General features: G+C 36.9%; 1 protein-coding gene across 2 annotated transcripts in view; it reads left to right on the forward strand.

Annotated features, from left to right (window-relative positions):
- CCDC186 (coiled-coil domain containing 186) overlaps positions 1 to 14,948 on the forward strand; it is a 47,825-nt gene that overhangs the window by 17,790 nt on the left and 15,087 nt on the right. For both annotated transcript variants that reach the window (XM_031039057.2, XM_006743198.3), the window contains 6 exons: positions 2,053 to 2,181; positions 7,387 to 7,599; positions 8,527 to 8,646; positions 13,201 to 13,305; positions 13,764 to 13,862; positions 14,031 to 14,117. In XM_031039057.2, the coding sequence (XP_030894917.1) occupies positions 2,053 to 2,181; positions 7,387 to 7,599; positions 8,527 to 8,646; positions 13,201 to 13,305; positions 13,764 to 13,862; positions 14,031 to 14,117 (753 nt within the window). The remainder of the gene's footprint in view (positions 1 to 2,052; positions 2,182 to 7,386; positions 7,600 to 8,526; positions 8,647 to 13,200; positions 13,306 to 13,763; positions 13,863 to 14,030; positions 14,118 to 14,948) is intronic.

Consider the following 14,948-nt stretch of genomic DNA (forward strand, 5'->3'; position numbering starts at 1 on the left):
TCAGGGTAATACCCCATAGAATGAGTTGGGAAGTGTTTCTTCTTTTTTGGGGAAGAGTTTGTGAAAAATTGATTTGGTATTAATTCAAGGCACCTGGCTGCCTCAGTAGCATGTGACTCTTGATCTTGGGGTCATGAGTTTGAGCCCCATGTTGGGTATAGAGATTTCTTAAAAATAATGTCTTAAAAAAAGAATTGAGGGGCACCTGGGTGGCTCAGTTATTAAGAGTCTGCCTTCGGCTCAGGTCATGATCCTGGGGTCCTGGGATCGAGCCCCACATCGGGCTCCCTGCTCAGCGGGAAGCCTGCTTCTCCCTCTCCCACTCCCCCTGCTTGTGTTCCCTCTCTCGCTGTGTGTCTCTGTCAAATAAATAAATAAAATCTTAAAAAAAAAAAAAATTGGTATTCTTTAAATGCGTGATAGAATTTATCTGTGTAGTCTCCTGGGCTTGAATATTTCTTGGTAGGTTTTTGTTCATTTTTTTTACTAATTAAATCTCTTTACTTATAGGTCTACTCAGATTTTCTGTCTCTTCTTGAGCTAGTTTGGGTAGTTTGTGTCTTTCTAGGAATTGTCCTTTTATTTCATCCATGTTAAAATGACCAATTTTTTTATTTCTGTAAGGTCAGTATGTCCCTCTTTTATTTCCATTCTAGTAATTTGAGTCTCCCCCCACCCTCTTTTTTACCTAAAGGTTTGTCAATTTTGTTAATCTTTTCAGAGAACCATTTTGTTGAATTCTCTGTTTTTTCTATTTTCTATTTAATTTTCATTCTAATACTTATTATTTCGTTCTTCTTGCCAGCTTTAGGTTTAGTTTGCTTTTTCTTTTTACAGTGTCTTAAAATGAAAGTTTGGGTTATTGATTTGAGAGCTTTCTTCTTTTTTAATATAGGTGTTTATAGCTATAAATTTCCCTCTAAGCACTGCTTTAGATATATCCCCTAAGTTTTGGTATGTTGTATCTTTATATTTCTAATTTCTTCATATTTTCTAACTTTCCTTGTGATTTCTCCCATTGGTTATTGAATTTGTTGTTTAATGTTTACATATTTGTGAATTTCTGATATTTCTTGCTGCTACTGATTCTAGTTTCATTTCCTTATGGTTGAAGAACATACTTTATAAGATTTCAATCTTTTAAGTTTATTGAGGTTTATTTTATGACCTAGCATATATTCAGTCCTAGAGAACATTCCATGTGCACTTGATGAGCATGTGTATTCTCCATTTGTTGGGTGGAATGCTGTTTAGATGTGTTAGATCCAGTTGTTTTATAGTTTTGCTCATGTCTCCTATTTCCTTGTTAATCTTCTATCTAATTCTGTCCATTATTGAAAGGTATTGAAGTCTCCCAACTATGAATTGCCTCCTTCATTTCTGTCAGTTTTTGGTTCATATATTTTAGTGCTATGTTATTAGGTGCATATATATTTAGAATTATTATAGATTGACCATTTAATTATTATGAAATATTCCTCTCTGGTAACATTATTTTGTAGTTTATTTTGTATATTAGTATAGCCACTCCTGTTTTCTTATGGTTGTTATTTGCTTGCAGTGTCTTTTTCCATCCTTTTTCTTACAGTCTATATTGTTGGATCTTGTGTTTTTACTCCAGTCTGACGATCTCTGCTTTTGATATGATTATTTAATACAATCTCATTTAATGTTATTGACAGTAGATTTATGTCTGCCATTCTTTTCTATGTCTCATGTTTGTTTTGTTCCTCTATCCCTCCCTCACTGCTTTCTTTTGCATTAAGTAAATAGTATTTAAATTTCTTTCATATTTTCACTATATTTTTTTGAGTTATTTCCTTAGTGATTGTTCTAGAGCTTACCATATACATCTTATCAGAATCTGCACAGCTTTATACTACCTTAATTCTAATGAGATTTAGAAACATTGTTAACATTTACTTTTGATTTCTGTTTGAAGTATATTCATTACATTCTCTATGTTCCCTTTCATTGTTTATATTTATTTGAAGTGTTGGTGGTCTGTTTGGTATAGCTATAAAAATAATCTGGAAATAATTTTCTTTACAGTTAGAATCAAGAATAGAAGAACTCAGTAAAGAAGCTAAAACTTCCAAAGATAAACTAGTAGCTCAAGACATTGCAGCTAAAAATGCAGTTCAGCAGTTGCATAAAGAGATGGCCCATCGAATGGAACAGGTATTTTTCAAATCATTATCATTATTAACTTTATATTCTGGTGACTTTCTTGTTTAATATAAACTAATCTGTTAGACTGTTTTGCATATCAGTGGTATCTTAAGAATAGGTAATTATCTTTTTTAAAAATGCTAAAGCAATACATAAATACATGCTAACTACAAAAACATTTTTAGTAAATTAAGGAAGTATACAGGGGCATCTGGGTGGCTCAGTGGGTTAAGCGTCTGCCTTCAGCTCAGGTCATGATCCCAGGGTCCTGGGATTGAGCCCCACATCAGGCTCTCTGCTCAGCGGAGAGCCTGCTTCTGCCTCTCCCTCTGCTGCTCCCCCTGCTTGTGTGTGCGCGCGCTTTCTCTTTCTCTGTCAAAATAAATACACAAAATCTTTAAAAAATAAAAATAAATAAAGAAAGTATACAGAACAAAAAGTGAAAATCCTCCTTCATTTGTACTTCTCTCTTCCTGCTCCCAAATCCCTGGTATTCCATTCCTTGTTCCAAGGCTCATTATTGATAATTTTGGTTATGTATTTTACCACATATACACGTATAAATCACACAGGCTTATGTGTATGTATTCATATACTTATTTCTCCTACTTGATTGAAATCTTACTGTGCATCTTTTTGGGTTTTTTTTCCTACTTAATACACCTTGATCATCTTTTTGAGTTGGTATATATGGAGTTCAGAAGAGATCATTTTAAGCATTGTATTATTATTACTGGACTCTTTTTTTTTTTTTTTTAATTGGGACAGAGCTGCATGTGGGCGCACTAGCTGGGGGTGGGGGGCGTGTGTAGCACAGAGGGGAGAAGCAGACTCCCAGCTGAGCAGGGAGCCCGAGGCTATTGGCCCAATCGCAGGACCGAGATCATGACCTGAGCCAAAGGCAGATGCTCAACCAACTGAGCCACCCAAGCTCCCCTGAGCTCCTTAAGTATGGAATCTTAGTCATCTTCATTTCCTAGCACCATGCCTAACTGTTGGCCCTTATGGTGAGTTGAATCAGGAAGTATTAACTGACTGCTAACACTGTTAGTGAGATGGATCCTGTCCTTTCTACCTTGAAGCTCCTAGGTAGCTTTCTGGAAGAACTTTAGGAAACAGATGATCCTCATGAGACCTTTACTTCTTTGATTCTTTTCAACATGATCATTTAAAACCTATGCTATTAGTTCCCAAACTTTTTGTACTAATTGAAGAGAAAGAGGACGAAACCTTAAGATGTCAGTTTTTGTAGACTCAAAAATAGCTGATGATTAGAACCATCTGGTAAGCTTTTTAAACAATATATTTTTTGGAGTTTATTATATTTTAGAATAAAAACAAAATAGTAGTTGGATATATACAATAACTCACAGAGTAAAAAATGAGTCTTCTTCCAAACCTTTTCTTCCATTTTTCCCTTTCCCAGAAGTAACCATTGACGCAAGTTTCCTGTGTATTCTTTACAAAATGTTTGTTGCACAGACAAGCATGTATGTATTCCTGGGACTTCCTCCTCCCATTCCACTCCTTTTTAATAAATGGCAACATGTTGCATTCACTACTATGTTACTGTTCCCTTTATATAGATGAAGAATCTAGGTGAAGTTATTAATAATAGCTACTATATTGAGATTTACCTATGTGCCAGGCCATGTTTAAAAAACACTTTACAATTTATTTAATCTTCACAATGACGCTAAGAGGTGGGTATTATTATGTAGATTTTGGAGATTATTTCATTTAAATATTTCTACACCTGCTTCATTCCTTTTTACCCCTACCTTTTCCTCTCAATTTTTTGAGAGTTTTCAAGCCTGTAAAAAGGTGAAAGAATAGTAAAATGAACACTAGTTTATCCTTCACGTAGAGTCACCAAACCTGGTATATTTTACTTAGGAATAGATTCCCAACATGAGTGTGCACTTGCACACATACACGTGCACACACAGTACATTCCCCAGTTTAATTTTATAGCTTGAGATTTTTCCATTTCTTGGACTAGATAGGTGGAATGAATTTGAACCTCAAGCTTACAAGAGGGTGGTAGACTTATAAATTCTCAGGGACTTTACAGCATGTTCCTTTTATCCCCCACATGACCTGGTATTGGGAAATGTCTACAGGGCAATGAAGAGTTCAGGCTTAGCATACCATTCTGGATTCCTGCTTCCTCTTAGCTTCTTTGGCCCTGGGGAGTTTCTCATACTTTCTTGTGAGCTCAACTGTTTATTAAAAGGATATTTGTGGGGTGTCTGGGTGGCTCAGTTGGTTGAGTGTCCGACTGTTGGTTTCAGCTCAGGTTGTGGTCTCAGGGACATGGGATTGTGGGATGGAGCCCCGAGTGGGCTTCAGGCTCAGTGGGGAGTCTGCTTCTCTCCCTGTCCCTCTGCCCCTCCTCCCCCGCACGTGCATGTGTGTGCAGGCGTGCGCGCACTCTCTCTCTCTAATAAATAAATCTTTAAAAAATAAAAGGGTGTTTGTTGTATTTCATCTAAAACTTTTGGTGTTTTGAATGGGGATAGTTTATCTGCCATATTTCAAGAAGCAGAACTTCTTACATTTTATCTTAATTTTAACTGGCTGTTGAATCTTACTCATTATCTTATTCATGCTTGCTTTATGTTCATCCAAGTCAACGATAAACATCTTAAACTGGTCAAATCCGAAGACTTACCGGCTCTTCTTCCTTTATCTGTACAGTAGATGGACTTTTTATGGAAGCTTAAGTAGTAGTTACTTTATCATCTTGTTTAATACTCCCAGGAGTTCTGGGAAGCAGGTGCTGCCGTGGTCTGGGTTGAGACCTAGAAAAGTGAACTTTTAGCACCCTAGGTTATGCCTTTGCAACTGATTCATGGATGACTGGGTAACAGGACATCCCTGCTATAGTCAAGAACCTTGTAATAGTTTATCTATTTTAATTGTCTCTCTTCTGGTTTTTCTGCTTCTCGTCTCTCAATTTCAGTGAAGCTTCCATCCTGCCACCAGTTATCTTACTAAAACAGACATTTAATAAAAGGTTCCAATTTGTAAATCTTTTGGGTTCCCATTGCCTATAGGATAAAATCTCAACTCATTAGCATGATAAGAGAAGCCTTTCTTTGTTTGAAGATTTGATCTCTACCAGTCTACTTCTTGACTACTTACTCACCAGTCCAACCAACACACCAAATATAAATCCTACAAAATGTCTTGGTATCCTCCAAAAAATCATGCTATTTTATATCTTTAGGCATTTGCACATTTCTTTATATATTATATGTATATATGTTGTTAATGTGATGTTGTATAAATGTTTTGTTTGTATGTTGATCATACTAGGTAGTGAGCTCTTCTGGGACAGAAGCCACAACTTATTCTTCGTGTTTCTAAAAGCCAGTATGTTGTCTAAGCATGAGCTTATGAAACCTGACTTCTTTTTAAGTTGACATTACCATTAATTACCTTTTTTAAGGACAGTTATTCAGCTCTCTAAAAAATATAGCTAATTCTGTTAACCAGTTCAGTACAATTTTCTCAGTCCTTGTCCACAATTACATTGTGAAATCCTCAAGGATCTCTGACCTTCCTATTCCAATGTTTCCCTTAATTTCTCTTGAAAATTAGCAGGCTATTTCAGTGAGGAAAAAAAATCCCAATTGGACAATTTTAAAAAATATTTGTATGTATAGTATTTTGAGTGTCAACTAGATGTGCTTATCACCTGTACCAGAACTTCATGAAACATTCTTTGTCAGTTACTTTTCATCAGAGTTGGGAGCTTTTCCTACATTATCTTGACATTATACCGTCTTCGGGGTGCCCGGATGGCTCAGTCGTTAAGCACCTGCCTTCGGCTCAGGTCATGATCCCAGGGTCCTGGGATCGAGCCCTGCATCGGGCTCTCTGCTCTGCGGGAAGCCTGCTTCTCCCTCTCCCACTCCCCCTGCTTGTGTTTTTAAAAAAAACAAAAAAAACCCCACAACATTATACCGTCTTCAATTCAGTTATAGTATTAGTTGGCATTTACCACTAGATACCATTGAAAATCCCTAAAGTTTAAGGTTCCATCTTTTATAACATAAGTATGTGCTCCATCATATTTGCAAATTGTGAATTTAAATGTACTTAAATGAAGGGTTATCTGTAAAAGTTTCATTGCATAAAACTTCAGAATATGGAGTACCAGCTTATATTAGTAATTTTAAGAGTGTATAGATGTTACACTTAGTCCAATAAGGTATTTTTTATTAAGTGAAATACTTTATTTTTTCTTTTTTAAAGATTTTATTTATTTGAGAGCGAGCAACAAGCGGGGGGAGGGGCAGAGGGAGAGGGAAAAGCAGATCCCCTGATGAGCAGGGAGCCTTGCCTACAGGCTCAATCCCCGGACCCTGAGATCATGACCTGACCCTTAACTGACTGAGCCACCCAGGCACCCCATTAAATGAAATACTTTAGAAAGCTTTTCATATACAGGAAATCAAATGATTAATTAGCATATGGTTACTTACTTTTTGCAAGGGAGCTAAGATTTTTAGATTTTAGGAATTGTCAGCCATACAGTCAGGGTCCTGGCAGAAAACAGAAACTGCTGATTTGAAAATTTAATAAAAGGACTCTTTACAAAAGGTATAGACAACATTTAGGAGGCTCAAAGGGAAAATGCAGGGTCCTGGGGTGCTTGAGCTAAAGGAATAAGGAGAGGGAACAGGTAGTGCTACTGGGAGGGGCTAATCATATAGTGAGGGCACCTGACTTGAGCATTGGCCTTCAGCCAGCCTGTTGTGATTCTGGAGGAGCCAGATCTCACTCTTGGCCTATACTTCTGATCTGCCTAGTGCCGCCTTTTGGCTGACTGGAAGTTCGGAGCACAAGGAAACTTGTTGATATGGTCCATGATAGTCATCTTCCCAAAGCAAAGGGTGGGATAGGAAAGAGTGGAAAGTGGATCTGGAGGAGTAAACAGAAAGCGGCAGCTATGTCAGCCGAAGTTAAAAAAAAAAAAAAAAAGGGGTAAACACAAGTATTAGTGATATTAATATTGTTTACTGTATCATTTTTCTATAATTTTGAATTTTTCCTTTCATTAAAAAATTTCATGACACAGGTCCTGGGAATGTACAAAAACCAAAAAATACATTGGTAATATTATGGAAAATTATTATTTATTTAGATTTATTTTGGTTTTGATTTGAAAAAAAATTTTTATTAATGCTGGATATTTTTCCAAAGGCCAACAAAAAATGTGAAGAGGCACGCCAGGAAAAAGAAGCAATGGTAATGAAGTATGTAAGAGGTGAGAAGGAATCTTTAGATCTTCGAAAGGAAAAAGAGATACTTGAAAGAAAACTCAGAGATGCGAATAAAGAATCTGAGAAAAACACTAACAAAATTAAGCAGCTTTCTCAGGAGAAAGGACGGTTGCACCAGCTGTATGAGACAAAGGTAAAACTTGTGGTGGTGTACTTTAGTTGAAATTTATTCTTTTTGCTTTTCCTTATCTAATCAAATACTGATAATGTGGTTAAAGTCACTATTTAACATAAAGTTGTTTTTATTAGTTTACCTTCTAAGAACATGAATGCTTTAGTAACTTTAGTATCTCACTACCTGTTGGCAAAAAGTTTTTGCTGGGAAAAAAATGAGATATTGACACATGTTTATTAAATAACTTTTTCTTGATAGATTTTTTTTAAAACCTTCTTTTAATATCTATATGTTGAAGAAATGAGTTCCTGCTCCAAAAGAACATTTTATTTTGGTAAAATACATACATAGTAGGATCAAGATGTGAATAGTTTCTCAGCAAGAACTATGTAATTTGACTGGAATCTTATGTAACACTTATTTATCATGGAATAGAATTTATATTTTTCTTGTAGAAAAACATGTTCTTTTTAGATGCTGCTCAAAGAAATTTAATTACTGAGCTATTCAGAGTCCTTGCTGTTAACTAGCAGCCTCATGGCATGGTCTTATTTCTAGTCAGTCATCATTTCTTGATAATGAATGTTATTTTTTTTAATTAACTTTTAGTTCAGGAATGTTGTCATTGTTCTCAGGAATTCTGGAAAAAATTAATTTGTATTTCACCTTAATGCCAGCCAGTTGAGAAGAATCATAGAGATGTACTTGTACTTGCAACATATCCAGCTGTTTGAAATATGTTAATCATCTTATGTCTATTGATTGGATTTAGGATTTTGCTACTCTCTTCCATTTGAACTTTGAATTAGGTTTATGTAGGTCATAATATGCTAACCTCTGAAATATAGTGTTATTAAATTGATTATTTTGAGGAGGTATAAAAGATACACAAATAATTGGTTGATTGTTTAAATGAAAAAATATGACCTAGTGATATTGTTTTAGGAAAGTGAAACTACTAGACTCACCAGAGAAATTGACAAATTAAAGGAAGATATCAACTCTCATGTCATTAAAGTAAAATGGGCACAAAACAAATTAAAAGCAGAAATGGATTCACACAAGGTAAGTACTGTAATGCAGTGGAAAAATTATTAGAATCAGTTTTAAGAGCAAATGCAGGGGCACTTGGGTGGCTCAGTCAGTTAAGTGACTGACTCTTGGTTTCAGTTCAGGTCGTGATCCTCAGGGTCATGAGGTAGGGCCCGACGTCGGGCTCTTTGCTTAGCACGAAGTCTGCTTGGGACTCTCTCTCCCTCTCCCTCTGCCCCATCCCCTTGCGTGTGTGCATGTGTGTGCGCACTCACACTGTCTCTAAAATAAATCTTAAAAAAAAAAAAAACAAATGCAGTAAAGTTAATGAGGCATAAAGCTTAATTCAGTGACTTCTGTGGGATAGGTTGAGCCTGAATATTTGGTGATTGTGAAAAGATATTTCCTTGTGTGATTTACATAATAAATTAGAATGTTAAATTTTATAAATTGTAAAAAATATCGTTCATTGTTTACAGCTCCAAAATTGACTTTGTACTTCAAGCATTTCTTGGTATCTATATATTACACGTTGTCAGAAATTTGGGGGAAAAAGGGGTAGTATGCAAATTTAGAGAGCCAGGGAAAGTGTCACTGAGAAATGACAGATGGTTAAAGACCTGAAAGAAGGAGGGCAGAGTACCACAGAAGAGAAAGATTTGGAGATCTGCAGTGTGTTCCCTTCAGTTCTTCATTTAGCTCACTACTTACTGATCAGTATATGTGTATGAGAAAGTTAGAGGTGGAGAAAGAACTATCAGAAAGAAGTAGGGACAACAGTTACTAGGGCTCACAGAGGGCTAGTAGGAACTGTTCATGTTTCCCCCAGCCAAGAGAAAGCCCTCTTAACATAATAGGGCATCTGGTGGCCTTCAGAAGTGTGTTGCTTCAGCAGTGAGGACTAATTAGCCTGAGACTACAGTCTGTTATGGACCCATCTTAGAAAGCTTTGAAAGAAAGCCTCAGATCAAATTGTATCAAATAATGATGTCCCAGAAGAAAGCCCAAAATATTCAAGTGAGTTAAAAAGTCTCCAGGACCTAAGAACATAACACAATGTCTGGTATCCAATAACAAATTATCAGACATGCAAAGAAGCAGGAAAATATAGCCTATAATGAGAAGAAAAGAAAAATCAATTGATAGAAACAAAGGCAGAAATGACATAGATGAAAGAAGTAGATAAGGATGTTAAAACAGTTATTATAAAATATATTCCATATATTCAAGAAGATAGATTAAAAGTGTGAATACATTAAGGAAAAACATAAAAGATTGTAAAAAAGGCTGAACTGATACAATGTCTGAGATGAAAAATACAGTGGATAGAATTAACAAGATTAGATGCTACAGAAGATAAGATTAGTGAACTTGAAAAACATGAAACTTCAAAAACATATATGGAAACATAGCATAGAAAACTATACTAGTGATTCCTAGATTTATAACTTCTATACAGAATTCCATATTCTTATATTTAGGTGGCTACTTGACATCTGATGTCTTGGGTGACTCACAGGCATCTTCAGCTGAGCATGTCTGAAACTGCCCTCCATTGCTCCCCCATCTCAAGAAATGGCAATTCATCTTTATCCTTGAGTTCTCAGTCACCATATCCAGTCCCTTAGCAAATATTCTTGCTTACTTCTTTCAGGTCTTTACCCATCTGTCACCTCTCAGTGACACTTTACCTAGCTCTCTAAATTTGCATACCTCCCCTCAAACCTCCTTGTGCCCTTACTTTATATTTACTTCTTAGCACTTGTCATTATCTAATATAACATATTTTTACTTACGTATTTTATGTATTACCTGTGATCACTAGAATACCAGCTTTATGAGAGTAGAGATTTTTATCAGTCTTCTTAACAGTAATATTTCCTCAAAGCTTAGAAGAATGCCTTATATGGCAGGTGCTCACTAAATAAATGAAATGTAGTCCCTTAATCAAAATTTTTCTTTTATTTGGTTATTTATTTAATAATTACTTAGAATTATAGGAATCTCTCAGTTATTTTTTGAGTGAAGTGAGTACCTACTGTGTGCCAAGGTTTTTCAGTTATTGATGATACAGATGTGGGAAAAAAAAACATATAGGGTTTGGGGCGCCTAGGTGGCTCAGTCAGTTAAGCAGCTGCCTTCAGCTCAGGTCATGATCTCAGGGTCCTGGGTTCGAGTCCCACATCGGGCTCCCTGCTCGGCAGGAGTCTGCTCCTTTTCCCTCTTCTCCTCCCCCTGCTCGTTTGTGCTCGCTCGCTCTCTCAAATAAATCAAATCTTTTTTTTTTTTTTTTAAAGATTTTATTTATTTATTTTGACAGAGACAGCGAGAGAGGGAACATAAGCAGAGGGAGTGGAAGAGGAAGAAACAGGCTTCCCGCAGAGCAGGGAGCCTGATGTGGGGCTGGATCCCAGGACCTGGGGATCATGACCTGAGCCGAAGGCAGACTCTTAACGACTGAGCCACCCAGGCGCCCTCAAATAAATCTTTAAAAAAACCCAAAAAACAAATCAAGTTCCTTTAAAAGACCAGCAAGTGGAAGTATATAGCTAAGTACTTAGTTGTATGATAGATGTATCCAAAAACGACATAAAAGAAGTAGTGTGTGAAAATAGACGCAATTTAGATGGTTCAAAAGATGAAGAGAAACATTCCAAGTGGAGGAAGAGCAAGAGAAAAGGAAAAACGAGAGATGAGTATTTGATGTTTGGGAAGACCAGCCTCCCTAGAGCAAAGGCTTATATTAGTGATTCCTTCATAGATTCAGCAAATATTACATGAACAATTAATATGTGGCAAGGTGTTGTCCAGAAGTGGTGTCCTCATTGGAGGAAACATGTAATCTACAGAACAGGGTATCAGTTGTTCTAATCCAGGAATGCCCTGGACTCTGTCTTTGGGAAGGCAGATAACAGCTTCTACCCTTTTCTGAAGGGCAGCTACTAGGAGGTGACACCTAAACCCTGATTTCAAATCCACAATAGCTCAGGCCATGGGACTGGATGGGTGATCTGAAGAACTGTGGAAAAAGAGCTACAGAGCAGGGCTTTATCTGGAAAATTGCCACAGGAAGCAGAAAGCCAGTTGAGACAGAAAAGACAACAATGGAAAGGGAAAAACAGTAGTATGTTGTCTTGTAATAGAAACAGAGGAAGGATATCCAGAGAATCAGGAGTGGTCAGAACTGGATCAGGTAAGTCAAGAATAGAAAATGAGAGAAAGTAATTGAATTTGATGAGAGAGTAGTCCCTACAAACCTTCAGAATTGCTCTTTTAGGAGAGTGGTTAGGAACAGAAACCAAACTGTAGCATGGACCTATAAGACAGTTTTAAATAGATACCATGGCCGGAAAGCAAAGAATGGTCTTTTATGTGTGTGCAGAGAGCTGTTTAACACTTTGTTCCTCTTGTCTTACCAGGTTAATAATTACTTTTAGTGATTTACTAAAAACTATCAAATTTAACCTTATTTAATGGCTATCAGTTAACTGCACAGTCCACTTTGGTTTTTTGTCAGAAGCATAAAGTGTTATTTCTAGAATAGTATCTAACCCCTCAATGGCAGTGCCAGGACTACTCTGGTCATTGTCCTTACCATTTATCACAATACTGGGCCCAACCTTGTCACTGTCTGTGAAGGACAAACTGTTTTCCTTCTCCAGTGTAGGGAAGAACCCATTTCTCCCTACTGTGTGTTTCTTCCCTCTGAGTCTCGTTTACTTTTACACTGAACACTTTACCTCTGACACTTTGGTCACCAGTTGTGTGGAGGTTTTCCCCCACTACAAGTAATTCTGTGCGATACAACTAGGTGTCGCTACAGTTTCACTTGACTCTGACACATCCACCTGGAGATAGCATTGGATCCCACAGGTTAAGGGCTCAGTCATACAAAAAGGCCCCCCAGCCCCCCACCATGCACATACTTCAGATGCCAGCCACAAGGCCAGGTGCCCTTGTGACCAGCCAGCTATAGATCAGAAATTCCAGCGACCCCCTCCTTGGGTTTGAAGATTTGCTTAAAGAACTCAGGGAAGGACTTAGGTTTATCATGTTATTAAAGGGTATGATAAAGGATACAGATGAACAGCCAAATGAAGAGCTATATAGGGCAAGGTCTGGGAGGGTCCCAAACATAGGCGCTTCTGTCCCCGTGGAGTTGGGGAACCTCTTGGTGTGGTTGTATCTGACAGTCTGGAAGCTCTCCAAACCCCATATTGTGGGATTTTATGGAGGGTTCATTATGAAGGAATGATCCATCATCAGCTCCATCTTCAGGCCTTCTTTGGGGGCTGGATTCCAGACTGCTAATCATGACTTGGTCTTTCTGGTGACCAGCCCACATCCAGGAGCCCACCCAGAGGCGCCTCATTAGAACAAAAGACACTCCTGTCACCCAGGAAATTACAAGGGTTTCAAGAACTCTGTGTCAGGAACAGAGGTCAAAATCAGTACTGCAGCAAGAGATGCTCCTAGTGTTCTTATGACTTAGGAAATTACAAGGGTTTTAGGAGCTTTGTGTCCGGGACTGGGGCAGAGACCAATATGTGTCTTTTCTTATCTCACACTATCTTTTTGTCAATGCAGGAAACCAAAGATAAACTCAAAGAAACAACAACAAAGTTAACTCAAGCAAAGGAAGAAGCTGATCAGATACGGAAAAATTGTCAGGATATGATAAAAACATATCAGGTATGCTTAACTTTTCAAATAGATTAGTAATAAAATTGCACCAAATATCAGTACTCTTGCTTCATTAATGTTTTGTATCTGTAATATTTGAAGTGTGGAATGGATTTGGTAGGACAGTTAAATAAATGACAGGTTATTTCCTGTGTTAAAGTACTTGTAGCTTAACTAGAGATCTTATTAGAGATGTTTATAACCAAATAAAAACCCTAAAAAATATCAGAAGAATGAAGAGTACAAGGAAATTTATAACTTAAAACCCACTGTGTATTATGTTACATATCTTAAGGGCTATTCTTGTTCGTACAGAATTGACATATTTAAAATCTTTCAGTACAGTCATTTTTAGATACCCAAGGTATGCATTTCACAATTTGTAAACTTAACTGCCAAAGCCTTCACTTTCCAAAGTATAAAACTTTAAAAATTCAGTCATACTTTTTTCATTTCCTTCCCATTAGGAGTCAGAAGAAATTAAATCCAATGAGCTTGATGCCAAGCTTAGAGTCACAAAAGGAGAACTTGAAAAACAAATGCAAGAAAAATCTGACCAGCTAGAGGTGAGTGGCTTCGCTCTTTTCATGCCCTGGATTGGGCAATACATACAGAGCGAGAGAAAGAATGAGTACTGTCACCCAATTTGAAGGCCTTTTCGAAGGAATAGGCAATAAATTTTAGGTCTTGTTTAATACATAATGACTTGTGGTTTCTTTTAAACTTTACAAAAGATGCATCATGCCAAAATAAAAGAACTGGAAGATCTGAAGAGGACGTTTAAGGAGGGTATGGATGAACTACGAACACTCAGAACAAAGGTAAGGAAATCTGTAGTCATGATTTCAGAGGAAGGCTAAATATCTTTAATTTTGGACTCCTTCTAATTTTTTTAAGTGTTAGGGAAACACTTTCATTCCAAAATGAAAGAACTCAGAGGAGTAGAATATTGATTTCCTAGCAATACAAGGGACTCTTTTGTTGAAATGATAATGTCTTCCACTTTGGTCCCTTTGAAGTATTCTCCAGACATTCCTATTTTATAGCACATTTCCTGTTTCTGTCACTTATCCTTGGGCCCCTAACGTAAGGCAGTCTTATCAGCAAATTAATTGGAAAGATAGTTGGACTTTAGAACTGTAAGCGACAGAAAATAATAGACTTTATATTTCTCCTGGGTAGTCTTGTACAGTTTTAATTTCTAACAATCTAGTATAGTCTTCATTGGAAAAATAGTATCCTTTAATATGAATGTGAAATATCATTGTATATCAATTCATTTCTTTAGAAATAGGCTTTTAAGTAACCACCTTGAATTTGCCATCATTTAATAATTTCTAAAGTGTCCTTCATGTGCCTTTCCATTTGTTCTCTGTGCCAGTTCTTTGAGGTAGGTGGGGAAGGTATATCTTGTTTTCAGGTGAGGAAATGGAGATTCAGCAAAAATAATGTGACATGCTAAAACTCCTGTGACTAAATCACGAGAAATCTGAGACTGAACCCCAAGACTGTTAATGTCCCATTATATTTTCTTCACATTAATCCTTATAACTTAGCTTAGATTTTTTTTTTTTTTTTTGAGCAAGAGAGAGAATGAGTGTGCGAATGTGTGAATGGTGGGGGAGGGGCAGGGGGAGGGAAAGAGAATCTTA

This window comes from Leptonychotes weddellii, chromosome 6 (assembly GCF_054177405.1).
Source record: "Leptonychotes weddellii isolate Sample4059 chromosome 6, ASM5417740v2, whole genome shotgun sequence".
Classification (NCBI taxonomy): domain Eukaryota; kingdom Metazoa; phylum Chordata; class Mammalia; order Carnivora; family Phocidae; genus Leptonychotes; species Leptonychotes weddellii.